The sequence below is a fragment of the Dasypus novemcinctus genome, chromosome 21 (genome assembly GCF_030445035.2).
Source record: "Dasypus novemcinctus isolate mDasNov1 chromosome 21, mDasNov1.1.hap2, whole genome shotgun sequence".
Lineage (NCBI taxonomy): Eukaryota > Metazoa > Chordata > Mammalia > Cingulata > Dasypodidae > Dasypus > Dasypus novemcinctus.
Genome location: NC_080693.1, coordinates 55,174,559 through 55,202,117, shown reverse-complemented (window position 1 = coordinate 55,202,117; position 27,559 = coordinate 55,174,559). Strand labels below are relative to the sequence as shown.

Genomic DNA, 27,559 nt, shown 5'->3' with positions numbered 1-27,559 from the left:
CGAGGCGAGGGCGGGAAGCGAGCGGGCGCTGGCCGGGCCGGCAGCACGCGCTCCCCAAGTTAAATAGCACCTTTAGAAAATTCACATGAGTCCCCATCCACAGGAAAAAAAAACAAAGAATAAAAAAAGACTTTGAACAAAAAGGATCATTTGCTGGCCAGTGGGGGCATCTCAGCTTCTCTAGCACCAGTGACTCCCTCCCCGCCCGTCACATAGATGTAGCACCTTTGGTATAAAACGCGCAGTCCCTTCCACCCCTTCCCCATCCCCCCCACACACAGTTGCCCCTGTTGACATAATAAAGACAAGAACGAGGTAGTCTTTCAGCAACACAATTACACAAGGAACAGAACAATCTTTCCCACCCAGCCCTGCTGTACAGGGGATTGACAAGCGTCCCCCAAATCTGGTATTTTCGCTTTGTGGTGCCTGGCTCTCCTCCAAACCTGGTGAGGGGCCACTGGCTCCCTGCCATGCCCCCCTCAAAAATGAAGAGGGGTATATTTCAGGAGCCACGGGGGAGCTCGATGACAAGGGCTTCCTCGGCAGTCTGAAAACCCCAGGTGCCCCCAGAGTTTGGGGGTGCTGGGTGAGTGGGATGGGCTGAGGGTGTGAGGGCCACTTGGGTGTTTCGGCATTGCCTTTGGTTGCTGGGCAGACAATGCGTTGTTTCCTGTGTCTTTTGGGGAGACTTAGATTTGGGGAGCAGTAGAGGGGAGGCCCCGAGGGGGAATGGAGAAAGGAGCAGAAAGGGCAGAGTTGGGGTATTATAAGCCCGATGGGCAGAAAGGAACTTACCCCCACGTGGGTCTTCAAGCAAGTGGACCAAGCTTCCTTTTTTAAAAAGTTATTTATTTATTCTTTTTTTTTTTTTTTTTTTTTTGGAAAAGTTGAATGCACTTTTGGTTTTTTGGTCATGTTCAGTTGGTCAAAGATAAAAACTAAGTTTGAGAGATGAATGCAAAGGAAAAAAATATTTTCCGAAGTTCATGTGAAATTGTCTCCCATTTTTTGACTTTTTGAGGGGTTCAGTTTGGGTGGTTTGTCTGTTTCCAGGGTTGGGGGCAGGTGGGTTGGGTGGGAGGGAACCAGGCTGGGACAGAGGGAGTTTACAGGAAGCAGACAGGGCTAAGGTCGAAGCCGAATTCCTGGTCGGGAGCGCCAATGTCCAAGGGAGCCACGTCGATGATGGGCAAGCGGGAGGTCTTGGTGGTTTTGTATTCGATCACTGTCTTGCTTGAGGCTCCGGTGTGGCTCTGGGGGTGGGGGGAAGACCATGGGAGAGGGGCATTGCGTTACCAACCCGAGAGGCCGGGAGGGCGCTGGCTTGCCCTTGCCCGAATGGCAGGAGCCGGAGGGCCTGGCCCCGCCCCGGGACTCACCGTGCAGCCGTCGAAGAGGACGCTGTAGGTGAAGCGGCTGTTGCCCTCGGCGCGGATCTCGATCTCGTTGGAGCCCTGGAGGAGCAGCGCCTTCTTGAGGTTGCCGGTCTGCTCGTCCATGTAGGCCACGCTGTTCTTGCAGTGGTAGGTGATGTTCTGGGAGGCCTCAGTGGACATCAGGCGCAGGAAGGTCAGCTGGATGGCCACATCGGCGGGGTCGGAGCCCTGGCCGCCATACTCGAACTGCAGGGGAGACGATGAGGAGTGAGGGTCACCCAGGGGCCGCTAGCCCTGGCCTTCCTCCCCCGAGACCTCGGGGCGTCCCGATTAACCCCCGCTCCATGAGAGGGCGTCGCTCGCCCACAGGCACGGGCGTCTGAGCCCGGACCGAGAACCCGGGCCTCCAGTCTCCCGACCAGCTCTGTCCGTCCCCCTTAGCAGCGGTCTAGTCCACCCAGGACCTCCCCCTCCTGATTCCTGGGCCAGCCCGTCTCCCAAGGGTGGCTCAGAGTCCGGCTCACACACCTGGAATCCGTCGGTCATGCTCTCGCCGAACCAGACGTGACCCTTCTCCTTGGGGTTCTTGCTGATGTACCAGTTCTTCTGGGCCACGTGGGGCTGGTTGGGGTACACGCAGGACTGACCTGTCTCCATGTTGCAGAAGACCTTAATGGCGTCCAGGGGGCAGCCTTGGTTGGGGTCAATCCAGTACTCTCCTGCGGCGGGCCAGGGCAGGACAGAGTGAGGGAAGGTGGGCCCTCGGCCCCACGCGGGGAGCGTGCGGACACAGAGCCGCGGGCGTCCGGGCCCCTGCGCGCTCAGCCCTGTCGCGGCCTGGGGAGGGGAAGGGGGTGGCGGGCCGGCCCTCACCGCTCTTCCAGTCAGAGTGGCACATCTTGAGGTCGCGGCAGGTGCGGGCGGGGTTCTTGCGGGTGCCCTCGGGGCTGCGGATGTTCTCAATCTGCTGGCTCAGACTCTTGAGGGTGGTGTCCACCTCCAGGTCGCGGTCGCGGACCACGTTGGCGTCGTCGGCCCGGTAGTAGCGGCCGCCGTCGTGTCCCTTCTCTTGAGGTGGCTGGGGCAGGAAGCTGAAGTCGAAGCCGCCGCTGGGAGGGCCGGGAGGACCAGGGGGTCCGGGAGGGCCAGGGGGACCCTGCGCAGAGAGAGAGAGGGGTGCGATTACCGGAGTCCTGGCATGCTCAGGGCTGGAGGGCCACGGGATGGCGGGGCGGGGGGCTACGTACGACAGGGCCAGCGTCACCGGTGCGACCGCGGGGGCCGGGGGGTCCGATGGGGCCGGGGAGACCGTTGAGTCCGTCTTTACCAGGAGTGCCGGCAGAGCCAGGGGGGCCCTGGAGGAGGGCGAGCAAAGGAGGCAGTTGGAGAGAGCCAGAGAGCATGCTGTGCCCCCGTTCCAGCCGAGAAGCCCCCCGCCCCCCCTGTCCGCCCTGGCTCCCGCCCCATGGGGCCCCCGCTCTGTTTCTCTCTGCGAGATGAGTCACCGCTCATTCCCACAGCTGGGCCAGGAAACATTTTGTGGGAGGAAGGAATGGGGCAGGGGGAGGCCGGGAGCTGGACAGGATTGTTTGTCCTGGACTCTTCTTCCCTTCCCCCACCCCTCCTTCCAGTGAGGCGAAGGACCCCTGTGTGCCAGGCAAGGGGCCCTAAGTGAGCCTGGACTGGGGGCCCAGGAAGACGAGACACAGGACACGACTCACGCGGGGACCGGCAGGACCAGATGCTCCAGAGGGGCCTTGTTCACCAGGAGAGCCCTGTGGGGTGCGTGCAAAGGCGGCTCAGACCCCCGGGCCAAGGGCAGGCCAAGGGGCTGGGCTGCAGGGGGTCAGGGGGGCAGCCTCAGCAACCTGCCCTGGGCCTGGGTGTTCTGGAAAGCTGGGCCCAGGGCATCTGTAGGCTGAGACCCCTCCACAGTCCCTCTCTGTCCACCCCCTCCTCCTCTCAGAAGGGCTTATGGAAATGTCCATAAATTCCCGGAAATGTTCGTTTCTGGAAATGCCCATAAATCTTCAGACCCAGTCCTGGGGGTGGCGGGGGATGGAGGCAACGTGTCCCCCGGGGCCCGATCAGCCCAGCCGGGGGCAGCTGGGGGCCGGGGCGGGGCTGAGCATACTCACAGGAGGGCCGGCGGGACCCTGGAGGCCGGAGAAGCCACGGTGACCTTTGATGCCTCTGTCTCCCTGTTCGCCTGTCTCACCCTTGTCACCACGGGGTCCTTGGGGTCCCTAGAGGGGAGGAGGGGCAGGCCGTCAGTGGAAGGTCGGGAGGTCAAGTGGGGTGCTGCTCACATCAGCACTGGGCTTCGGAGGGCCGGGGGCCGGGGCAGGGCACTTACAGAGGGACCACGGGCACCAGCGGGGCCGGCGGGACCAGCAGGACCAGAAGGACCCTGGGGAGAGCAGAGAGCGTTAGAGCCCACCGGGGGCCCGGCGCAGAGCCCCATCTCCCCTCCCCCAGATCCCTCTCCCCACATTCTTTCCAGCTGGGGCCACCCCTCTCCAGACTCCCACACAATCCTCCCAGGAGCCAGGCTTCCTGTGCGCTGGGGACTAGCCCCAGGGGCCCAACCTCACGCCTACGGGGTGGGGGGCTGTCTGGGAGAGGGGCTCTGGCTCAGTTTTCCGGGGGAGGCCCAGGACCCGGATGTCTCAGAGGCCCCCACCCGGCCCCTGGGCAGGCCTGCACAGTCCCCGCCTGACCGGGAGCGGGAGCTGGAGCGGCTACTTACAGTCTCACCACGGTCGCCGCTCTTGCCGGCAGGGCCGACGGGGCCAGGAGCACCAGGGGCGCCAGGAGCACCGGGGGGTCCAGCGGGGCCTGTCTCACCACGGTCACCCTGGGAGGGGCAAGGAGGGGAGGCAGGTCAGCCCCAGCGAAGGGGCCGAGGCGCGGTGGGCGAGGGGCAGGCACGGCCATGGCCTCGGGGAGCGGCCGTCTTACCTTGGGGCCAGGAGAGCCATCTCGTCCAGGGGAGCCTTCAGCGCCAGGAGAGCCCTGCAGGGGGGGTGGGGGGCGAGAGTCAGCCCGGGAGGAGGAAGGTCAGGCCCAGGCCCAATGCCACAGCCTGGCGGGGGTGCCGGGGCCGCTCACCTCGCGTCCAGCTTCACCAGGGGGCCCAGCCAAGCCGGGGGGACCCATGGGGCCAGGGGGACCACGTTCGCCACTTGAGCCAGAAGGACCTTGTTTGCCGGGTTCCCCCTAAGAGAGAAGAGGAGAGAGTTAGGTCGGAAGACAAGGGGGTGGTTCCCAGAACCCTCCTCCTTGCTCCTCGCCCCACCCCGCGCCCTCCAGGCCCTGTGATGGCTCTTCTCGGGGGTCTCCCATGCTGAGACGACACTCACAGAGGGGCCAGGGAGACCAGGGAAGCCTCTTTCTCCTCTCTGCCCAGGCAGGCCGACCACACCGCGCTGTCCAGCAATACCCTGAGGTCCAGGCGTACCAGGGGCACCCTGTGGGAGAAGATGGGGTGAGGTGTCTCACCAGGGGACACAGGGACTCACTCCCCACTCGGAGGACTGGCACCCCCGGAAGCCTCCAGAGCTGCCAAGATCCCAACAGTCACTTACAGCAGGTCCATCAGCACCAGGGGATCCTTTCTCGCCAGAGGGGCCGGGGGGACCAGGGGGGCCAACTTCACCGGGTCGTCCAGCGGGGCCGGTCTCACCACGGGGACCTTTGCCACCTTCTTTGCCAACAGGGCCGGGAGGGCCAGGGGGTCCAGCATTTCCCTGGAGAGGGCGGAGAGGGGCTGTCAGGTTCCAGTGGACTCTGGAGCACCTCCGAGGCCTCGGTCGGGCCCACCGCCCTGACGGGCTGGGCCCACTCCCCCTCCCTAACCCAGCTGCAGTGGCATCTCCACCAGATACTCACAGAGGGGCCAGGGGGGCCGACTCGGCCAGCAGCACCAGGGAAACCAGTAGCACCCTGGCAGAAGAGAAAGGAGCACTCAGAAGGAGGGCGGCCAGCAACCCCGGCCTCGCCACCCGACGCCTCGGCGCTGGCTGGGGAGGCTCAGCAGAGAGTGGGACGAGGGCAAGGGCAGCAGAGGGGGGCGATACTCACAGGGGGACCAGCGCTGCCACGGGCACCTTTGGGTCCAGGAGCACCAACGTTACCCTGCAGGAGAGCACGGAGCCGTCAGGGCGGGGCCAGCCCTGGGCCTGGGCCCGCCGGGGGATCGGGGCGCGGAGGATGCGCCACTTACCATGGGGCCAGGGGGGCCGGCAGCTCCAGCGGGGCCTGGGGGACCAGCGTCGCCTTTAGCACCAGCATCGCCAGGTTCGCCTTTAGCACCAGGTTGGCCATCAGCACCCTGGGGTCAGGAGAGGAGGGTGAGCAGAGGAGCGGGCCTTGCTGGTGTGGGGAGGGGCAGGGGAGGCCCCTCGGGGCTGGGGCAGGAGCAGCAACTTCCGGCGGGAAGATGCCAGAATGGGAGACAGGCCCTCCCAGCCCTCCAGCCCAGGCCCGAGCCTCTGTCCTCATCTCCATCACCCAAGGTCCTGCGCAGCTGGTGATGGAAAATGAAGGGAGACTTGGTACTCACAGGGGGGCCAGCGAAGCCAGCAGGGCCTGGGGGACCAGGCTCACCACGGTCTCCCTGGAAGGAAAGGAGGCCAACAGGTGACACAGTGACAGCAGGGAAGCTAGGGTGCAGGGGAGGAAGGAGAGGGGATGGGAATGACTGTGGAGAGGGCACAGAAAGAGGGCTGGGGTGCAGCAGGAAGGCAGAGAAGGGGCCGAGGGTGGGGCCCTCAGCGGGGTCCTCTGTACTTACGGGGGCACCACGAGCTCCAGTGGGACCAGCAGGGCCGCTGGGGCCAGTTTCTCCCTAAGGAGGGACAGGAGGCTCAGGTCAGCGGCCCACCCTGCGCCTGCCAGGCGCTGAGCCCCGAGAGCCTCCCCCCACCTTCCCGTCCCTCTGGCTTCCTGCACCAGCGGCTCAGGACAGCAGGACCTGCCTTCCCCACAGAGCCGTGCCCAGGTCTGCTGGGAAAGCTGCGTTAGGGAAGGTGGGGAGGTGGCCACCTCACCTTGTCACCAGGGGCGCCGGCGGGACCAGGGGGGCCGATGGGGCCAGTCAGACCACGGACACCGTCTTTGCCAGGAGCACCATCAGCACCTTTGGGACCAGCATCACCCTAAGGACAGAGAGAAGTCAAATTTCCAGGGTGAGGCAAGGAGGTAATCTGCTGCATCCTGCTGGTGTCGGGGACCCCAAGAGGCCCTCCCCACCTCTGCCCTGCTCTGGTCTGGGCCAAGGACTCAGGGTCCTTTTGGGGATGAAGCGCTTGCCTGGAGATTCAGGTGGAACCAGGGCTAAGAGGCTCCTGACATGTGTGGCAAGATGGAAAGGGAGCCCCCATCCAGGAGACCACGGCCCCTCCTCCCATCGCTACGGCAACTGGGGGGACCTCAGGAGAGGACTCCTCAGCAGGGAGGCCGGAGGGGCAGCGGAGGGAATGAAGAGAAGAGGGAAAGACCCAGGGAGAGGGGCAGAGGGATCCGAGGCAGGGGGAGATGGGACCCCGCGGGGCTCAGGGGAGGCAGGGCCCGACTTACTCTGTCACCCTTGGGCCCTGGAAGGCCAGCTGCTCCGCGTTCACCGGGCATTCCCTGCAGGCCGGGGGCGCCTTGGCTACCGGGGGCTCCAGGAGCGCCAGCATCACCCTATGTGATAACCAAGTAGGCGGGAGTGAGGCCAGGGGTCCCAGGGGCGGGTCGCAGCCCCGAGTTCCTCTTGATGTCATCCGGGTTCCAGGCACCAGCCAAGAGGGCAGAGTCGCGGCCCGACCTAGGGCTGCACGTGGCACCACCCCTGTCCCGGCCCCCCGCCCCATCTAGGTGGCTTTGGTCACAGCCAGGCATGCCCTGCTGCAGGGAGGGTGGGACACCGTCCCTGGCTGTTTGCTGGAGCCCCCTTCCGGGCTGCCCTCACCTTAGCACCGTCGTTGCCAGGAGCACCGTTGGCCCCGCGGGGACCTGCAGGGCCGGGGGGGCCTTGCACACCTCGCTCGCCGGGGAAACCTCTCTCGCCCTGGAAGAGAAGGACAGGGCCCGTGACGGCTACCCGTCACCTGCCAAGGGCAGGGCGATGAAGAGAGCCGTGAGGCGGGCGCCACTTACTCTTGCTCCAGAGGGGCCGGGGGCACCAAGGTCTCCGGGAACACCCTGAGGGGGAGGGAGAAGCAGAAAGTGAGTGAGGCCTACGTGGGCCCTCCCCACTAGAGGGAAGTCCTGACCACCCCGCACTGGGGCTGCCCCTCAGGGCGCAGGATCAGAGACAAGCCCCTTCTCAGCCCTGAACTGGGATTATCCTGAATGCTACTTCTCCCCGGGAGGTGTCAAGGTCCCCACACCCAACTCTGGGACCAGTGTGATGATGAGAAGGCTCTTGCGGAAGCCACAGAGTAAATTCCAGCAGCTCCAAAGTCACCCAGACTAGCAGCTCCCTAGCTCCTTCCAGATCATGCCATGCAGAGTCCCAGCTCCCCTTTTCCCTCTGTGCAGCTCCCTTCACGATAAGAAGTCCTTTCTGGTGTCTGACCTTGATCCCTCCAGCAGATGGTCGTCTGAGTAGCTTGGAGCGGGGGTCTCTCCCTCTGTAAACCTGTCCCTGCCTTCCCCACCCTCTGGCCGATGCCACCTCTTACCTGTTCACCGGGTTTGCCTGCTTCACCGGGAGGACCAGCGGGGCCAGGGAGACCCTACGAGTGGGAAACGGGGGAGAGGAGAGGGAGGGTTCAGTCAGGGAGAACAAGGGGGTGTTTCCACACCCCCCTTCCACACGCCGACAGCCATGGAGTCTCACCTGGAATCCAGGGGCGCCAGCAGGGCCTTGTTCACCTCTCTCACCAGCAGGACCCTGTCGTGGGAGAGGAGGTCGCCGTCAGGGGAGGCCCAGGAGGGTGGGGCGTCTCCCCTTCCCGTGCCACAGGCCCCCTGGGCCTCTCCGTCCAGGGACACTTACAGCAGGGCCGGGGGCTCCCTGAGCTCCAGCTTCTCCGTCTTTGCCAGCAGGGCCCTGTGGGGAGAGGAAAGAAGAGCTCAGGGGGGCGAGGCCCCGGAGGCTGCGGGCAGAGGGGCGCTGGTGGGCGAGGCCTGGGGCTGCTCGGGACAGTGCGGACCCCTCTGGTGGCTCCGGAGGCTCTGGTGGTGGGCTGCACCCGCCTCCCGCCTCGCTCCTGCGGGGAGGGGATGGGCCGTGGGCAGGGTGCGAGCGTGGTTAGGGGTCCAGGGGGATACTTACGACAGCACCAGGGGGTCCGGGAACGCCTCGCTCGCCAGCTTTGCCAGGCTCTCCCTGTGGGGAGAGGGAGCCGGGGCTGAGTGTGCCGAAGGAACACCAGGGCCCCCTGGGTCCCCCGTGTACCTCGAATGGAAGTTTTTGAGGGGCCTTCCTATCCAAGCACTCTTCAAGCTCTGATGACAAGGCCCCCTGGGGGAATGCCTTTGCCAGCTGCCACTGCTTGGTCCCTTAGCCTCTCCCTGCGCCCCCTCTCCCCAAACTGCATGCCTTTTCAGGCTCCTTCTCCCCCTCATTGGTCTGTGGTGACCTGAGTTGCAAAGGGTTTCTGCCTTCTTTGATATTTCCTTTGGAACCCCAAAGTATCCAACCAGTACTTGGAGGGTGACTATCATACAAAAGGCCCACCAGTCTGTGTGTTGGGGGCCACCAGCTAGAGTTACTTCTAAGGATAGAGCAGGGAGAGCAGAGCTGGGAGGCACTTCACAGAGAGGGAGACTGAGGCCGAGGGAGGGCCGGCGAGTGGCCGGGGCCGGGTGGCCGGGCTGAGCCCAGAGCTGGGGTCCTCGCCTCCTGGGCCAGTCAGCCCCGGGCGCCGAGCGGCTCCTCGCTGGATACTCACAGCAGCACCTTTAGGTCCAGGGAATCCCATCACGCCAGCCTGACCTCGGGCACCAGGGGGACCTGCGGGGCCGGGGCGGCCATCTTGACCAGCGGGACCCTAGGGGTGGAGGACACGAAGGCGGTAGTGAGACCAGAGGGTGGGTGGGCAGGAGAGCAGGGCGGGGGCACAGGGGGAGGCTGTACTTACAGGGGGACCAGTCTTGCCATCAGGACCAGGGCTTCCGGGGCTTCCAGTCAGACCCTAGGGGGGCGGCAGACAGGTGTGAGTGGGGCAGGGGAGGAGGGGGTAGGTGGAAGGAGGAGGGGGTGGCAGAAGGGGGGCACTCCAGGACTCTTCACCCAGGACCCTAAACAGACAGGATCTGGGCCGCGCTGGGCAGAGGGGCCGGGGTCTCACCTTGGCGCCGGGCAGGCCAGCTTCACCGGGGCGGCCAGCTTCACCAGGAGAACCTTTGGGGCCAGCAGGGCCAGGAGAGCCACGTTCACCAGCGGGACCCTGGTCGAGGGGGCATCAGGGACAATGAGGGCCTCGAGCCTGGGCCTCTCCCATGGGCCAGCGTCTTCTCCCTCCCAGGTAGGGGTCAGGGGCCGCTCAGGTGGGCTTGGACAGGCTTGGTGTTGGCGGGGAGGTGGAGGCAGGCGGAGTGTGGAGAGGCAGCCTTCTGCAGCCAGGGCGCAAGCCTGATGCCCGGGGGGGAGGGCGGAGGCTACGTGCAGGAGGGGAGGGTGGCACCCTGGAAGACAGCTTACCTTGGGGCCAGCAATGCCGTCTGCACCAGGGAAACCTCGGCTTCCAGGTCCACCCTGCAGGAGGAGAGGGGGCCGGTGAGCCCTGAGGGCACTGGGCTGGCAGTGGGGACGGAGGAGGCAGGCGCCGGCCGGGGGCACTTACACGCTCGCCAGGGGCTCCGGGCAGGCCGGTGGGTCCGGGTTCACCTCGGGCTCCTCGCTTTCCTTCTTCACCAGCAGGGCCAGGGGGTCCTTGAATACCAGTGGGGCCCTGGAGTGGGCAGAGGGGAGGGGGCGGCCTGTGGTGAGCGCTCCCAGGGCAGGCCGGGCCGAGCTGCGGGAGGGGCGGCAGGGGCACTTACGGGCTCTCCCTTGGCGCCAGTGTCTCCTTTGTTGCCGGGAGCACCGGGTTCACCCTGTGGTGGGGGAGAAAAAGAGGAGCTGAGGGTCAGGAAGTGCCCAGTGGGCCTGAGTCTTCCTGCCCGCGAGAGGGCAGTACTTACGCTGTTGCCCTTGGGACCAGGAGCGCCACTGGGGCCCTGGGGTCCGGAGGGGCCTCGAGCACCGGGGAAGCCAGGAGCACCAGCAATGCCAGGGGCACCCTGTGGGAGGCAGAGCAGAGAGGTGAAGGCCCAGGCGAGGAGGGTGGGTGGGGTGGCAGGGCCAGGGGCAGGACTGGGGCCTGGCAGGATACTTACATTGGCACCTTTAGCACCAGGCTGTCCGTCAGCACCAGGATTTCCCTGCCGCACAGAGAGGGGAGGGTGAGTGACAGGCAAGGGCTCTGAGGTTGGGATGGCTTGGGGGCACAGAGGGGGGGACACTCACAGCAGGGCCAGCAGCACCAGCGGGGCCAGGGGGCCCAGGCTCACCACGCACACCCTGGGGACCTTCAGAGCCTCGGGCTCCTTGGGGACCAGCTTCCCCCTGGATGGGAAGAAAGGGCAGGTAAAGATCAACCGCGGGGGGCAACCTCCCCCGCTGAACAGCAGGGGCGGGGGACGGGGAGGACGCTAGGAATCGGGACTTCAAGCTCATAAAAGGGAACCTCAGCACAAAGGTGTTGGGGAACGGGCTTCTCTCTCGCCACTCTGAGACCCTCTGGTTTGGGGAGCCACGCTCAGAGGAGGTTGGGCAGGGGTCTCACCTTAGCACCAACAGCACCAGGGAAGCCAGGAGGACCAGCGGGGCCGGTGGGACCCTGTGAATGCAATGGAATCGTTAGCAAGAAGGAAGGTGGCAGCTGCGAGCCAACGGGGCCCTGGCCCCTGTCAGCCCCAGAGCCGAAACAGACCCTTCCCCACTCCCGAGCACCGGGGTCTTGGGGCTGTACTCACAGGGGGTCCAGCAGCACCAGTAGCACCATCATTACCACGAGCACCCTGCAGGAGAGAGGGGACGCCCCAGTCATGTCACTGAGCGACGGCCAGTCCTTACAACTCCTGGGAAACCCCTTCGCGCGCCCAGGGGACCCTCCCGCACAGGTCCAAGATCACTTACAGCAGGGCCGGAGGCTCCAGGGCGACCTCTCTCACCAGGCAGACCACGGGGCCCCTGACAACAAAACCAAGAGAAGTCAGATGAGATGGAAGGCACCCCACTTCCTCCCAAGCCTCCATCTTGCCCCAACATCGTTCCCCTCCCTTCCCTCTAGAAGTGGGCGCACTCACCATCTGACCAGGAGCTCCATTCTCACCAGGGCTACCAGGCTCACCCTGTGGAGCAGAGAGCTGAGAGTGAGCAGTCTGTCCACGGCGGGGCGGGGGACGGCGGGGGCGGCAACGCACAGCCTCTTACCTTGGGACCAGCAGGACCAGCATCTCCCTTGGCACCGTCCAAACCACTGAAACCCTAGGATAGAGCAGAACCAAGGTGAGTGCCTGCGGAGGGGCCAGACCACCTTAACATCCACCCAGATCCGACAGGGAGCCTCAGGAGGTCACCACAGCTCTCCCCCTGTCTCTGAGCTAGACTAACACCCAACCGGCCCGAGGTCTTGCCCAATCCCTTTAATGAGACTGCTCGCCCAAGGAGGGCGGTTCTTTGGGATGTCTACTCTGTATCCCTTGGGACTTCTGCAGCTGGTGGGATGCTTGGGACTTGAGGAGCTTCAATGAATCAGAAGGGACTCACCCTGTGCCCCTTCATTCCAGGGAGACCAGCTGTTCCAGGCAGTCCCCGAGCACCCTGGAGAGAAAGGAAAAGGAGAACAAAGGGAGGCCTGTTAGAAGACACCAGGGATGTGGCTGTCCGAGTGAAGCCCCAGCGCAGGGAAGCCCTGAGTCCAGCCACCCCCCGCCACTCACCTGAGGCCCGGGAGGCCCGCGCTCACCAGGACGACCAGGCTTTCCAGCTTCACCCTGAGAGGAAGAGAAAAGGCCATCAGGCCCACAACTGCCTGGGCTGGAAAAGGGTGGGTGGTCCAAGTCTTTCTGGTATTGTCGAAGGTCAGGCTTAGGGGCTCAGAATCTTATATTTGAAGCTAGAGCTCAATGTAAATCTGAGAAGCCTTGTTAAGTGAGACTGGAGTCCTTCCAAAAGGATTTCTGTTCACATCTGTCACCAGCATTTTAATCTCACCAGAGGGAGAACAAGTTTGTGTGCCCAGAGCAATTAAGACTGAGGAACTCGTTTACCCCAAGGGCTGGGGCTGAGGATGGCTCTGAGGGGGCTGGGGGCTAGGGGAGCCATAGCCATCCCTGTTGGGGACATGGGGGAAATGTCCCATGAAGGGGGAAGATCAGTGGTCAAGGGCCCAGGCAGTCCTGTGCTCCAGGAAGAACTTGGCCTTCTTTCTCTGGGCATCACCCTCAATGGGAGTGGGGGCCCTGGGGTGGAGCTCACAGGGTCCTAGTCCCCAGAGGCGGTGGGGGTCGGATGGGATCGTCTCACTCGGGCTACTTACATCATCTCCGTTCTTGCCAGGAGGGCCAGGGGGACCACGGGGACCCATGGGACCCTAGAAGAAACAGGAAGGGGAGGGTTAGAATCACCAGGATAAGCAAAAAAGAAGAGGAAGGCTGGGATTGGAAGAAGGGGAGGAAGAGCTCAGGTGGGGACGCTTCACTAGGGGAAGCCGTGCACTTGTAGAGGAGGTGAGCATCTGCTTAGAGTACAGGCTGGGGGCACTTACTGAGGATCCAGGCTCGCCAGGCTCACCAGGGGGGCCTTGGAAACCTTGGGGACCCTGGAGAACAAGGAGAGAGGGGTGGGTTTAGAAGGACAGACCTCTGCCATCTTCACCCCATCTCACCAAGAGATCTCTGAGCACCTTTCGTGTCCTCATCCCAATCCTCCCTCCAAAAGCCCAAAGCCAGGGTGGTGTAAGTAGACATTCTGGATACTCACGGGTGAGCCGGGGGGACCAGGGAGACCACGAGGACCAGAAGGACCCTGCAGAAGGAAAAGAAAGGGGAGGACACGGTGACACATCTGTGGGAACATGAAACCTGGGTGAGACCTAGCTGTCTCCCATTGGCTCTTATTAGGACCACTCGGTCATCCTGCATCCTTTCTGGACTCTCCAGTCCCAAAGGTAGTCTTTCTCCCAAGACATCTATGCCCCCCAAACTGGCCTTTCCCTTCTAGATCCCCACCCACTCCTCTCCTGCCATCCCCTGCCACCCCAAGTAGCTCACCATGGGGCCAGGCACAGAAACTCCTCCAGCTGATTTCTCATCATAGCCATAAGAAAACTGGGGAGCAAAGTTCTAGGAAACAAAAACAAGAGATAGGGCATGAGAAAGCAGGTTAAGGACAGTGAGTTGAAAGGTGGAAAACATCACCCATGAGGGGCAAGCTGGCATCAGGTGCCTCCTGATCTGAGGCACCAAGGACACAACAGCACTTATAAGACAGTCATGTGAAAATGTGTCGCCCGAATCCAATCATGACACTTTAACAAACCCAAACTGAGAGATGGTCTACAAAACACTTCGTCTGTGCTCTTCAGAAAGTGTCAGTGTCATAAAAGACAAAGACTGAGGAATGTTCCAGGTTAAAATAAACTAGAGACATGATAATTAAATGCAATTCATGACCCTGGATTGGAAAAAATTTGCTATGAAGGACATGATTGGGATATTGATGACATCTGAATATGGACTGTATATTAAATGATAGTATTGCAGCAATGTTAAATATCCTAAATTCAATCATTATGCTATGGTTACATAAAAGAATGCTCTCATTCTTAAATACATGCCAGAGTATGTATAATACCCACAACTTTCAAATGGTTCAGAAAATATAATGATAATGCATGTACATAGAGACTGATAAAGCAAATGTGGCAAAATGAGAGGTCTTTGCCCTATTGCAACTTTTCTGTAAGTTTAAAACGATTTTATCTGGAAAAAAAAAAGTAGGGGAGGGGAGCAGCGGAAGGCCTTCCACGATGTCGCTGCTCTCCACTTACTCCTCCGAGGCCAGGGGGTCCGGGGGGTCCGGGGGGTCCGGGAAGTCCAGGCTCTCCAGGGATTCCATCTCGGCCAGGGGGGCCTGAGGGTCCCTGCGGGGAAGAGGGCGTGGCGGGGGTGAGCGTGGGCCAGGAACCACGGCCAACCCCCACGTCGCAACCCAGCAAGCGCGAAGGAGCGGTGGGAGCGTGAGAGAGACAGACGGAGACGCTTACCCTTGGGCCTCGGGGTCCGGTGTCTCCTTTAGGTCCCTATGGGATTGGGGGAGAAAAAAAAAAGAAATCGAGTTAGAGAAGGCGGGGCAGTGAGCAATCACAGGAGGGGTGACAGAAGGCGAGGGCAAAGGATTACCTCGACTCCTGTGCTTTCCTGGCCTACAGGTGACGCTAGGGGGAAAGAGACGCGGGTTAGAGGCAGGGTGGGACAGAGGTGCTGCCCCCAGCAGGCGCCCGGGCTCAGAGCAGGGAGCGCCCGCCCTCGCCCAGCCCCGGGGCCGCGGCCCTACCAACGTCATCTTCTTCCACGCAGACGGGACAGCACTCGTTCGGCGGGATTCTGGCGTTGGGACAATTCAGGGTTTCACTGCAAGTCAGAGCTTCACACAGCACCTCACCGTGGTTGCAGACACAGATCTGGCAGACGTCGGGTTTCCATACGTCTCTATCCGAGTACTCAACGCCATTCTGCACGCAGGGGACTGAAGCAGGAGGGGAAGGGGAGCTGTTGGGGCGCCCCAGACCCCCAACTGAGCCTAACCCTGCCTACCCTTTCCCTCTGCCCTGGAGACGCACTTAGATTTTCCACTTCCCGCCTCTTCCTCTATTTTTTTTCCCCCCTTCCTTTCTCTGAATCCTTAAAAGCTCATCTGCTCCTCATCAGGGCCGGTGACAGCGCGGAGGCGCCTGGCCAGTGTGGTTATAGCTCTTTCCAGTTCTCAGGAATTTAAACAAAGCTTTAGGCCAAGGTTGCTTTCACCCCAACCTCAGCCCATCGGCGCTGAAGCCAAATGAAACAAAAAGCCATGGGGTGTGGGGGGTAGGGAATGGGGTATATGGGAACCTCTTACATTGTTTTACTGTAACATTTTGTGTGATCTATGTATCCTTAAAAATAATAATAAAAGAAGTCTATTTCATCTAAAAAAAAAAAAAAGGAAGTCATGGGGGGGGGGGGTGACCGGCAGAGGGAGTGTGACCCACGGCGAGAGAACTGGAAGGGCCCCGCCGCGAGGGCAGGCTCGTGGGGAGTGGTTTTAAGACCGGAAGGGGGGTCGTGGGAGGAGGGAAGGGAGGTCCGGCCCTCCCATCGCGGGGTTCCAAGGGCAGGTGGGATGGTGTGGGCGGAGCTAGAAGGATGGGGAGGGGCTGATTGGAGTCGGGGGCCACCCGCAGACTTGAAGATGTACATCCTAATCTCCAGAGCCAAGACATCTGAAAAGCCCGCTCTCGGGGCCAGCCTCCGTCTCCAAAGCCAGACAGTCCCTCTGGGTCACTCCTCAGTCAAAACACCCGAAAGTCCGCAAACAGTACCAAGTCGGTTATCCACGCCCACCGCGCGAGCATCTACCCAGACGGCCACTAGGTGGCGGACACCGCTAAGCAGTTGGGGACGTGGCGGGGCCAATGTCCTGCGACTCTTTGGAGTCAGGGGCTACGCGGTTCCCGGCCTTATTCTCCAGATCTAGAAACTGAGTCCACGCCCGGCAATAAACCCGGTCTTTCCGTTCCATTCCCCGCGCCCGCAAGCGCGGGACAGAGGCAGACAGGCGCAGTGCTCAGTATTGATCAGCAGGGGGCGCACGGACCCCGCTTTGCCAAGACCGCGCCAAAGTTTCTCAGCCTCCACCCGCCCACTTTCCGCGCCCCCTCCTCTCGCGTGTCTAGCTGCAAAGAGGGCAAACAAACTTTCCTCATGAATCATCCCACAGCCTTCCTGACCGCTTTTACATCTTGGGCTCCAAATCTCCAGCTTGGCTCCCCCACCCTACTTTCGACGTGCCTTCCCCCCACCCTGCACCCAGCCGCCCACCTTCCCGGGTGCACTCCGCGGTGCGCGCTCGGGCCTCCCTCCTCTGCCTGTTCGCGCCGAGCTTCACCCTTACCTCCCGCTCCTGGGGGAAGTTCATCCCCATCCCCAACCCCATTTGAGCTCCCTTCTCTCCCAGGACATCGGTGAAGCTTCCCCCACCATCTCCCTTCCATCCCGGAGTCTCCGGAACATCCCGAGTCTCAGTTTAAGTGAGGGACCCCCGCGCCGAGCGCAGGGCGCGATACCGGGAACCCTGGACTCGCAGAATTTGGGGACTTACTGTCGATGTCGTCTCCTTGATCGCTTTGGCCGTGTGTCAGGAGGGCAGTGGCCGCTAAGAGGAGCAGGAGCCGGAGGTCCACAAAGCTGAACATGTCTAGACCCTAGACATGTAGACTCTTTGCGGCGGGGGTAGGGGGTTAGCGTCCACTCATGCGTGGCCTCACACTCCGCGTGCCTCCTGCTCCGACCCCGAGGAGAAACTCCCGTCTGCTCCGACGACTAGCCTGGGCCCCTTTTATACCATCCAGACAGAGCGCTGGGAGGAACCCTGCCCCTTGCAGGGGGGGAGCCCGCTGCCCGCCCCCCAGCCAATCAGAGCTGCCTGGCCCGGCCCCCAATTTGGGAGTTGGAGCAGAGAGGGGGAGGAAGAGGGAAGGGAAGGGACGGGAGTCCACCCCACATCTCCCCCCTTCAGCAGCTCTGCTTCCCCAGCCCCCCAGCCCGGCCTGGGCCAGAGATGCAGTGGCTGGGGTCCGGCTGCGTCCTCCGCGTGGCCTGGGCTAAGGAGTGGTAGGGAAGCCCCTTCGGTGTTCTCTCTGGCACTCCCGATCTGGAGGAAGGGAAATCAGGGAGCTAGGTGGAAAACTCTCCAATGGTGGGGGTGGGGTGGTTGGGAGAGGGTCCTCCCGGCCCTGCCCCATTCTGCCTCCTAACATAGATAAGGAGATATCTTGGGAAAAGCTCAGGGATGGGAAGAAAGAGGCCAGCTGGGGACCTCTCGAAAGTAGGAGAACAGAGGAATTTAAACGATGTCCCTCTGGCTAGGGTATGGAGCTTGGGTACATTTGGGGGACAAGTTAGAGATTCCTTAATAGACACTAAGAATCAGGTACTTGGGGGGTGGCAAGGGGATTTTTTTTTTGAGGATGTCAATTCTGCCACGCCTGAGGCTCCACAATGGACTCCCATGCCGTCCCCAAAACCCCTGGGGAGACCAAGGTGCTGGGTGAGAAATGTGACTACATGGTGTCTCCTGAAAGCTGCTTTAGTGTAGAGTGATGGGACCCTAGGGCCCCTTTACCCCAGAGGTGGGAGCTTGTAAAGGGACAGCTGTAATCACTCTGTTAGGGTCTTGTGATCAGGGCTGGTTAGAGACCCTGCCACCCAGCACAGTTAAACCAGAGAGAAATTGAGTGGAGAGTGCCTGGCCAGGGAGGGGGTCCCGTCTGGGAGCTGCAGAAAGCCTCTTCTCTGGTTGTACCTAGACTCAGGGTTGTGGGTGTGTGGGTGAACTTGGGTGTCTGGGAGAGCTCTACCTTTGGAGGTTTGGGGTGGAATGCAGGAGAGGCTGAGTGACCTTATTTAGGGGCTGTTTCCCATTGCCCTACTTCTCTCCTTAAACTCCAGAACACTGCTCTCTGCCTCTGGAGCCGGGAGAGAATCACCTGGGGTGGGGCAAGGACAACGAAGTACCTTGGAAATGAGAGGTGGTTTACTAGGCTGCATTTGGGGGTGATGCCTAAGAGCCCTGACTTCCCAATAATGCTCGACCCCAACTCCGGTCTATGCAGGACCCTCATCCTGCCCAAATCCGTGGACCTAAGTGAAGGCAGTGGGGGCCCCTTTGCTGTGCCCCTGTTAGCCCCCTCCCTCCTGCACGACTCCCCCACCCCCGCTTGCTCCAGAGCTGCAAACGTGGAAGCGGGGAGTCCCGCCTCCCCCAAACCATCCAAGATTCCATTGCCTCCCCCCCCCGCCCCTCTCCACGCCCTCCCTCAGCTGGTTTTGTGCAACGAAGGCAAAGGGAAGAAAAAAAGCACCAAAAAAACAGAAGGGAGGGAGCCACGTCGGCCGTGGGCAGCCAGGGTGAGCGGTACGGGTGGGGCAATGGGGGGAGACTGCAGGACTGCAGGGGCTATAATTAAAGGGAAAATATAGAGTTGCCAGAGAGGCAAGGCTGGAGACAGCAATGGGGGGACGGACCTTCAGCAATTATCCCGACCATGTGGCAGCAGCTTGTGGCCCAGCATCTGCCCCGCCTAGTGCCAGCAACGGCAGGACAGGACGGGGGGTGGGGTGGGTGCTGAGGTGCTGAGATGGCAGTTGCTGGATCCACCTGCGGTCCTGCCCTCTACTGGGAGGTCACTTCCAAGGGGTGCTCCCCTCATCTGGGAGCAACGGTCCTGTCCGTCAGAGGGAGCAGATGTTTGGGGTGGTCATTCTGGCAGGGTGCCACGGGGCTTGGTGAGAGGATGGGTGTGGCCTGCCCACCCCGTTACATGCTGAATGTGTGTAGCCAGAAGGGCTCCTGCCTGCAGCCACCTCCAGTCCCCCCACCCCCATCTGGGGCTCTCCCATGCCCACCTCAAGTGTGAATTGGAGTTGCCACATCATAGGTCTGGGTTCTGAGGGACATTTGGAGACCCCTGGGGTGGGGGTAGGGGGTGGACGCTGTGCGTGTGACGTGTGACAGCCACCACCCCACAGTCCGACTCCACGCCTCAGTCCCAGGGGCTGCGGCAGACCTTCCCAAGCATCCTTTACACGTGGCAAAGAACTGAGGCCCAGGGCCTCCTCTGCCACTTTTTGACTTAAAACGCTTGGCAGACACCCAGCCCAAAGATGTGTCTTTAATTTCTGCAGCATGACAGTGAGAGGAAGAATGTGCTTGGGGTCTCCTCCCAGCCTGGCTGGGCCTCCTTGGCCTGGACTGAAGGCTGGAGACTGGGGGCGGAGGGGGGGAGGGGAGCTTGGGCTCAAGAGGGGAGGAGGCGCCACCTCATCTTTAGGAAACTCTGAAGCTCTGGCTTCTTGTGGAATGTAAGACTTTGTCTGGTACTTGGGGGGCGGGGGAAGCAAAAGCCAACCCCCCCCTCCAAGAAATGGTAAAGTCATCAGCACTTGGGGAAAAAAATTCCTCAAAAAGGAAAACAGAAGGAGGAAAGTGCTGAGCTCTGAGTTCTCTCCCTCTCCAAATTTCCCCACGTGCCCCTCCCCCCAAGGAGGAAGGGGTGGGTCTGTGCTCCCCAGCATCCCCGCGCCCACGAGCCCTGCAGCCCCCCAGGCTGGACTCCATGGTGGGGAAGAAGGGAGAAGAGCCCCCTGAAGGAGGTCGCCTCAGCTCTTCGGTGCTGCTGGTGGGCGGTGGGCTGCCCCTCCCCCCACATCTGGGTCAACCCTTCCCAGCCACTCGGCCCCCTTGGTTCATGCTGAGGCCCTGCTGACCTCTCTCCCCACTCTAGGCCCCCAGAGCCTCCTCTCCCCGACCCTTGGCTCCAGACTGGTGCTGGGGAAAGGAGAGAGGGTCCCTGAGAAAGGAGTGGAGGAGAGAGCAGAGGAGGGAATGGAGGCGTGAGGGTGCCATGGAGACCACTGGCTTGCGGCGCTCTGTGAGCCCCACCCTGGAGCCCCCGCAGGGGCCTGTGGGGGTTTCCTGGGGTAGACCCTAGGAGCAGGGCTCCTCTCTTCTTCCACCGTCTGAACGCTTAGGTCCCTTAGCTAAGCCCCTTAGCTTCCAGGATTGGGGTTGGAGGCTTTCTATGCTTCAGCTCAAACCCAAGCCCTTGGACCTTCTGAGGTTGTCCTCCATCTCTCCTTCCCAGGTGCAGGGGGCAGATGAGGAATTAAGCTTCGAGCGTGTTGAGTGTTGGGTGTCTGTGAGGCCTCCAGTTGGAACTGTGGAGAAAACCCCCGGGTGTCTGGGTCTGGGAATCCAGAGAGACTGAAGCTGTGGTGGAGGGGGGAGATGACTGCGGAGAAAGCCTGCTACTGAGCCGAGGTGAGGAGCCATGACTGAGCCTGGAGCACCCTCACGCTGCAGGGTTGGGGCGAGGAGGAGGAGCCCGTACGGGACCCTGGAAGAGTAGTCGGAGAAGTCGGAGGGCAAGGAAGGGAGGGGTGGGGGTGTTATGAATGTCAGGGAAAGAGAAGATTCTAGAAGGCAGGAGAATTCTATGCTGCAGAGAGAACTAGTATGACAAGGAGTAAACCGTTCCCTAATTTAACAACATGGCGGTGGTTGGTGCTGTGTGTGTGAGCTGTTCGGGTGGCGTGATGGGCGAGGAAGCCAGATTGGAGTGGTTTGAGGAGTGAGCGGGAGGTGATGAGAGGAGGTGAGAGTGGACCTCTCTCCCTGGAGGAGGCCGGCTGAGAAGGGGAGTGCAGAGAGGGCAGATGCTGCAGCCTCCCTGCCTCCTCCTCCTCTTTCTCCATCCTCCCCATCCTCTGGAGCCTCTATTTCCAGATCTCGTTTGTCCTTTTTTCTCTTTCTTGCTCTTTTCTTTTCTATCCACATGACCTGAGCCCTCAAATATCCTCTTCCAGCCCTAGGTTCCACCTCATTCTCCCCTAAAATGAGCCCTGAGTCCAGACCCTTGGAGATAAGCCTTGGTTTGCAGGACACCTGCCCCATTCTCCAGGATACCCCATTCAAAGGGGGATGCTTGGAAAGGAAGGAACCAGGGAGAGAGCTGGGATGGCTGGGAGCAAGAAGGGGTTGGGTGTGACCCACAGGTGACACTGGGTAAGTCAAACTAATTGGGTGGCAGGTGCTGTTGGGTGGGGGACCCCAGTCCTCACTGTGCTCTGTGGTAATCAACCTGGAGTGTCCTGCTCGAGTGTGAGTTCCCCAAGGCCAGGGCCTGTGGGGGGGTCAGTGTGTCTCTAGCCTCTCGCAGAGAAGATTCTCGTGAAAGGCTGGGTCAGTGAACTAATTGAAATTTTATTGGCTCCTTATGGCTTTAAGTCTGTGCTCTGTTTTTATCCCGTTCCCTTTCCTCCCTTCCTTCCTTTTTCAATTCTTTTATCTTTTTTCTTTCTCCACCGCCCCCTCTCTGTCCTCTCTCCCTGAACCTTCTCCTTCATTTTTGTTTCTTCCTTCGTGGAGTTCTTTTCTTTCCCCTTCTTTCCTTCCTCTGCCTCTCTGGCCGGTTGTCCCGCCCCTCCACCCACGCCCTCCTTTTTCTCCCTCCCTCCTTTTCTCTCATCTTCTCTTCCGGTATCTTTGCTTTCCGACCCGTCCCTGGGGCCCCCATCCCACAACGGGGGCGGTGCTCCGTGGCAGTCCCCAGTGCTGCTTTTCCTCCGCCCGCCCTCCGGGATGCTGCAGAGCTGTGGGGCGGGGCAGGGGCTGAGGCTTGGTCCCCGCCAGATGTCTGGGAGAAGTGTTCAGGAGATAAGTGTAACCCGTTCCTCTGAAGCCTGGAGTCTTTTTAAAGGGGAGGGGGCATCCTCTGTGAGGCAGAGGCACCTGTCCAGACCCCGATCTCCTCCCTCCCCCAGGGACGCCTCAGGCACGTGCCTGTCCCGACTTCCAGGTTCTGCATTAACTCCCAGATCTTCCTCCTGCGAACCAGGGATCCTGGAGCCTTTGGGGTGCGTACGTGGGGAGAGGATCCCAGACTACTCACTCACACCAGCCCTGGGAAGAGCCCCCTTTTGGATGAGCTGGCCTCGACACGGAAGGGATCCCATGGGGACACCACGGCCCAGCTCTCTTCCTGAAAGCCCCCTCTCCCTTTTTTTGCTGAGGAGACATGTTCATCTACTGACTCATTCATTCAACAATATGTATACGCCAGGCACTTTACTAGGAATCGGGGAGTCAGTTGTGGACAAAACAGACCCAGTGCTGGCCCTCACGGAGCTTATGTCCAGTGAAGGAGACACATGTTAATAAAATCACACAGAATCATGTGCAATTACAACTGTAAAGGTTGTGAAGGAAAGGAACACAGAGTGGGCAGGCATCCCTGAGGTTCTGCCCTAGCCCTGGGAGATGAGTAAGACTCCCCTGAATAGGTCGATGGGTGAGTAGGAGATAACTAAGGTGAGGTAGCATGGTGGGGAGTTGGGGTATGATGGTGCCACAAATGCAAAGGCCCTGGGGCAGAAGAGAGCACGGCAAGTTCTCAAGGCATCGAGAGAATGTCAGTATGACTGGAGCCAGGAAGGCCATAGAAGCCTCAAGGATTTCAGTCTTTGTCCTAAGAACTATGGGTGCCAGTGGAGGGTCTGATACAGGGGAGGTCACAATAAGATCTATATTTGTAGAGGGTCACCATGGTGACTTAGTGAGGCAGTCACTGCAGGTGGGCTATGGAAGCTCTGCCCAAGTGAGACCTGATGGGCGCTTGGACCAGGCTGATGGGAATGCAAACAGAGGGGAGGATGGATTAGAGAGCCCTTTGGGAGGCAGAGTCTCTAGCACTGGGGTTGGATTGGATTGGGGAGCGCATTTGGTGAGGAGCAGGGAGGACTCCTGGGTTCTGGCTTGAGAGACTGGGTGGCATGATACCCTAGAAGAGAGGAGGATGGTCCAGGACCCTATTTGGGGGAAAAGACCCTGCGTTCCGGCTTACTGCAGACACTGAGTCAATTCTTCCAATGGATGGTGACCAAGGACCTCCTCAGGCCACCTCTGTGCTGTGGAGAGTTCTGGGGAGAATAGCCCCTGCCCTCAGGTATGAGCAGGAAGGGAATAGAATAAACACAAAAACATTTCACATATAAGACAACACTGGCTATGTGGTTTCGAGTAATTGCTTCATCTCTCTAAACTTCACTTCCCAATCTATGAAATGGGGCAGTAGCAAGACCTGTCTTACTGACCTAGGTCACGCTCAGTGAACAAAAGCCTCTTGAAGACACAAAGGGTGATCTGGATGCCAGCGGGAAGTAAGGCGGGCTTCATGGAGGAGGCTGCTTTTGAGCTGGGCCTGGGAGGGCGGGCGGCAGGATTTGAATGCCAGGAGATGGAGGGAAGGTGTTTCAGGGAAGGTACCCCCAAGTCTGGGGAGCATGATGAGAGAGGGAGGGAAGGAGGGAAAGTGTGTGTGAGAGAGACGGACCTTGAGCAGGGGAAAACTGGAAAAGAAGGCTGGAAAGGAGGGTCGTGGAGGCCCAGAATCCAGGAGAAGAATCCATACTCCACAGGGAGCCAGTGACTGCTTCTGAGCTGGACATGGTGGTGGTCCTTTTGCCAAGGACTGGCCCAGAGAACCTAGACCTCAGGGACCACAGATGGTCTCAAGTCAGAAGGCAGGGACCCTTGGTGAGAGGGTCTGAGAGGAAGCTTAGGGGGACCAACAAGAACACGGGGCTGGGGGCAGGCCAGGGGGACCGGATGACCTCTGTACAGATGGTGTCCGCCACTGGACCCGATCCTTTGAGTCTCAAGGCAGGCATATCATAGAACGAGAGACCCTCACTTGGAAGAAAACTTTGAGCTCATCCTGCCCTTCCCGTATGCAGATGCAAATATTGAGGTCCAGAGAAGGGAAGCGACCTGACTAATGTCCCACAGCTGGGGTTGAGGGGATCAGCAGCAAGAGCCCAGCTATGCTTCAAGATCCTGGGTGGTGGGGGATAGGGGCCTGGAGGGGCTGGGGCAGCAAATGGGACTGGGGGACTGACATGACACGGGGATGCCACCGTACACCAGTCCAGGCCTGGGATACAGGGCGAGAGAGCTGCTCCTGCACTCTGACTGAGCCATGTGGCCAGAGAGGGAGGGGAGCCTGGTGGGCAGGGTGGACCGCCACATGGAAGAGGCTTGATGGGAACCATCTGGCTTAGGCGGAGCCAGGGCTGCGGGGAGGGGAGGAGTCAGAGTAGGGGAAGGAGGTGGGTGGTGGTGGGCGGGGCGGGGCCCAGCCCAGAGGCCCCCCCTTTGTGACTGCTGCAGCCCAGATGCCTTCACGCTGCGGCCTGGCCCATCCAACCCGCTGACCTCATTCCCAGCTCCCCTCCCTCGCAGGCTCCCCTGTGCCTGCCACGTCGACTGACTTAGCTGCATCTTCTGCTGGGGTGGGGGGAAGGGCAGAAGGACACGGGAGCCCTGAGCCCGGGGCTCTGCCTGGTCAGTTAGGCCTGGAGGGGGCAAGCGGCTTCCCTGAACCTCCAGCTCACCCTGGGCTGCAGTTTCTGCTCCCCAAGCACAGGGCCCAGGGGATGGAGGAGATGGGGGTCACAGGAGGAGGAGAGTGGGGCAGCTTGGCGTGCCCTGGAGGCCACTGCAGCCATCCCCCTGCCTCCTCAGTACAGGAGGGTGTTAGTCTCCTCCAGGAAGGGGTAGGCGCAGGACTGCTCTCCTCTTCTCAAACCATTCTCAAGAAGGGGAATTCCATGAACACTGACCAGTCCTCTAACATCGAGCCCTCATCCCTCAGGTCGCATTGGAAATCATGCAATTTGTGGGGGAAATGGGGAAGGCGCGTTGTCTCCCCTCCCGCGGACACCTCTCAGGGACCTTCTGTTCAGTCCTGCCCCCAGGCCCGAGGCCTCTCTTTGCTCTGCCTCGGCCCATCTGCCTCCCTGCCCCCCAGGTCCTGGGTCTCCGCTGCCCCAGCTGAGCAGGGGGCTGTCCCGCTGCTGCGTCCACAGCATTCTGTGCCTGTGAGTCATCCGGAATGTCTGCTCCAGTTGCAGCTCCCCTCCCCTGGCGGTGGACCTTGCTTTCCCTCCTCCCCCAAACTCAGGACAAAGGGGGCCCCTCCCAGGCAAGGGGGCTCTGGGGGGGACTGGGGAAGCCAATTGTAAGACTGTGGGGAGACCTTGCTCCCCCAGTGGAGCCAGGAGGCTGCTTGGAGGACTGGGGCCAGATTCCCCCTCCCCCCGCCAAGATAGAATTTCCACTCTTTTCTCCCATTTTCCGGGTGGGAAACTGAGGAGGGGCAGGTGGGGGGGGCGCCCCTCCATTTAGGGCTCAGCTTCTTCAGGCTGGGAACCCACCCAGTTCTCCCTCGGAAGGGCCCCCCTGGTTTTAAGTCTAGGTCTGACAGGACTTGGAGAGAGGCTGCTGATGCCAGCGGCTTCAGGAGTGCTGTGTTCCCCCTGGGACGGGGCGTCCACGTTTGCGCCCGTGAGACTGCCGCGGCCCTCCTCTCCTGTCCCTCAGTGGCCGGTCCTGCCTCCTCTCCCAGCCTGCAGAGCCCCTGGGGGTGGAGGGGAGACCGAGAGCAAGCGCAGGATGAGGAAAATATCCCACTTCTCTCCTCCCCACAGGTGGCTCCCAGACATCCAGCTCTTGCTGGAACCATGGTGGCGAGAGCTCCGGATGAAAAGTCTAGAGACCAAGGGCTGGGTAACTTTGAGCCTCAGTGTCTTCATCTGAGAAACAAGGGGGCTGCTCAGAAATAGTCTCTACCAGCAGACTTGCTCTGCGTTTCTGTGATTTAGCCAGGCAGGCCACGCGGGTGCTGGCGCACCCCCTCATTCCCACTGACACACATAACACTTGCACACACTTACACAATCCACTCACACACACTCTCCATCTAGACTCTTTCACACATACATCTGTGTGCACGCACGGCCCCCTGCGTACTCCGGGTGCAGCAGACCCCCACAACCGCCATTTCCCTCTCTGTCAGCCCCCCATTTCTGCTCTCAATCCAGCTACGCCTCCTTCACCCTTCCTCCATCCCTTCGCATTTTCCCAGCCCTGATGCTTTTCCTCCTTAGGTCATTGGCAGGTCAAGGGCAAGGAGGAAGAGTGGGATGTGAGATTTGAACTTCAGAGTATCAGAACGGCCGAAGTCCACTCCCACCGCCCCGTCGGTCACTTGGCTCTTTCGGAGGATTTGGGTGGGAGGGAATATGGGAGTGGCAGAAGGACTGGAGCTGAGAAGGACTTGCTTTACCCCACCCAGCTGCGGATGCGCAGAAGGAAGCGCAGCCCGCCTCTCACTTCTCTTTTCTGAACCCCATTAGCATTCACTGTCAAAGAAATCTGTGGTATACCCTGGGGCCCCTCTGAAGTCTGATTGTTTTAGCAGCGGCCCTGGCTGAGTTGCCCCAGGCTGCACCCTTCTAGGAACGAGAGCCTGAGGGCGACCGGTCAGAGCTTAGAAAGGACCGTTCCAGGGGATGAGATATCTGTTGGCCGGGAAGGCGTGGGAATCGGGCAGCAGAGCACACCCCACGGACTGGCCGGACTCAGAAATAACAATCACAAACATCTGTGCCCGGCTCTGCTCTAGGCACTTCATGCGTTTTGAACAAATGCAATCCTCACAAAGCCTTCTGAGGTGGCACTATTAACTGTCTCCCATTCCAGGGGAGGAAAGAGAGGCACAGAGAGGTTAAGCCAGTTGCCCAAAGTCACAGCGCTAGAAACTGGCCAAGCTGGGAGTCAGACTCCGGCAGCCTGGCTCCAGAGCCTGCATGCTTAACCACTACCCTCCGCTGGTCCAAGAGATCAGAGATAGACGAGATAATGTCAGGGGACGCCCTCCCACCTAGTCTGAAGTTATTTGCACAAACATCGCGCATGCGTGGACTTTGGCTCCTGTTTGCACCTGACACCTAGTGAGGGAAAGTAATGAGGTCCCACCAAAGCCTGAATGAGGAGCAGAGAGGCAGAGAGATGCAACGGGGGTGGTCAGCTGGGGGGCCGGGTGGGGGTAGGGTGGGGGCAGGGAGTCTCTCCGCTGCTGCTTCGGTGTTAACCCTGTTCCCCGTCCGTTCACTAGCTCTCCATCTCCGACCTTCGGGCATCTCTGGCTCTTCTCTCCGTGTCTGTCTCTGTGTCTACGCAGGTCTTCTGTCTCTCCTTGTCCCTTTGCCGCTTTTCTTGTCAGCCATCAGCCCCTGTGGGAAGCATGGGGCTCGGGCCCCCCAGTCAGAGTGGACAGCCCTTGGGAGTGAGCCCATCCACTCTGTCCCAGAACCTTCCAGACTGGCTTCTCTGCAGGACGCCACGGCACAGCCCCCTCCTCCTCAAGCCTCCCGCCCAGGGCTCGGTGCTGAGTCTAAAGGCCAGTCGAGCAGCTTTCGGGTCTGTGCGTCTGGGACGCGTGCCCTTTCCTGCGCTCCCAGCAGACAGGAGACTCCTTAGGGGCAGGGACTGTCCCCTCCCCTCACTCAGAGCTCCCTGGGGGCAGTGCCCCTGACTC

General features: G+C 60.8%; 1 protein-coding gene across 1 annotated transcript; it reads right to left on the bottom strand.

Annotated features, from left to right (window-relative positions):
* Nucleotides 1-831: 831 nt before the first annotated feature.
* COL1A1 (collagen type I alpha 1 chain) lies at nt 832-16,935 on the bottom strand. The gene is made up of 51 exons (XM_058284005.2): nt 16,723-16,935; nt 14,920-15,111; nt 14,766-14,800; nt 14,630-14,665; nt 14,414-14,506; nt 13,635-13,706; nt 13,345-13,389; nt 13,130-13,183; nt 12,902-12,955; nt 12,303-12,356; nt 12,130-12,183; nt 11,794-11,847; nt 11,667-11,711; nt 11,497-11,550; nt 11,334-11,378; nt 11,144-11,197; nt 10,825-10,923; nt 10,695-10,739; nt 10,500-10,598; nt 10,359-10,412; nt 10,160-10,267; nt 10,018-10,071; nt 9,665-9,763; nt 9,455-9,508; nt 9,266-9,364; nt 8,647-8,700; nt 8,368-8,421; nt 8,209-8,262; nt 8,051-8,104; nt 7,524-7,568; nt 7,336-7,434; nt 6,960-7,067; nt 6,431-6,538; nt 6,175-6,228; nt 5,944-5,997; nt 5,605-5,712; nt 5,463-5,516; nt 5,271-5,324; nt 4,967-5,128; nt 4,742-4,849; nt 4,491-4,598; nt 4,341-4,394; nt 4,129-4,236; nt 3,736-3,789; nt 3,518-3,625; nt 3,101-3,154; nt 2,627-2,734; nt 2,253-2,535; nt 1,908-2,098; nt 1,383-1,625; nt 832-1,256 (listed from the first exon to the last, which is right to left on the bottom strand). The coding sequence occupies exons 1-51, from the start codon at nt 16,814-16,816 to the stop codon at nt 1,110-1,112; spliced, it is 4,374 nt and encodes a 1,457-aa protein (XP_058139988.1). The 5' UTR covers nt 16,817-16,935; the 3' UTR covers nt 832-1,109.
* Between the last annotated feature and the right edge of the window lie 10,624 nt (nt 16,936-27,559).

What these genes read in the sequence shown, in the direction of transcription:
- COL1A1 (XM_058284005.2), bottom strand. Translation starts at nt 16,816, where the DNA reads ATGTTCAGCTTTGTGGACCTCCGGCTCCTGCTCCTCTTAGCGGCCACT. An exon ending in ATGGCAAGACTGGTCCCCCT is followed by an intron (nt 9,365 to 9,454) that starts GTAAGTACAGCC and finishes CTCCACCCCTAG; the next exon opens with GGTCCCGCTGGTCAAGATGG. An exon ending in CTGGAGCTCGTGGTGCCCCC is followed by an intron (nt 5,998 to 6,174) that starts GTAAGTACAGAG and finishes CTTTCCTTCCAG; the next exon opens with GGAGACCGTGGTGAGCCTGG.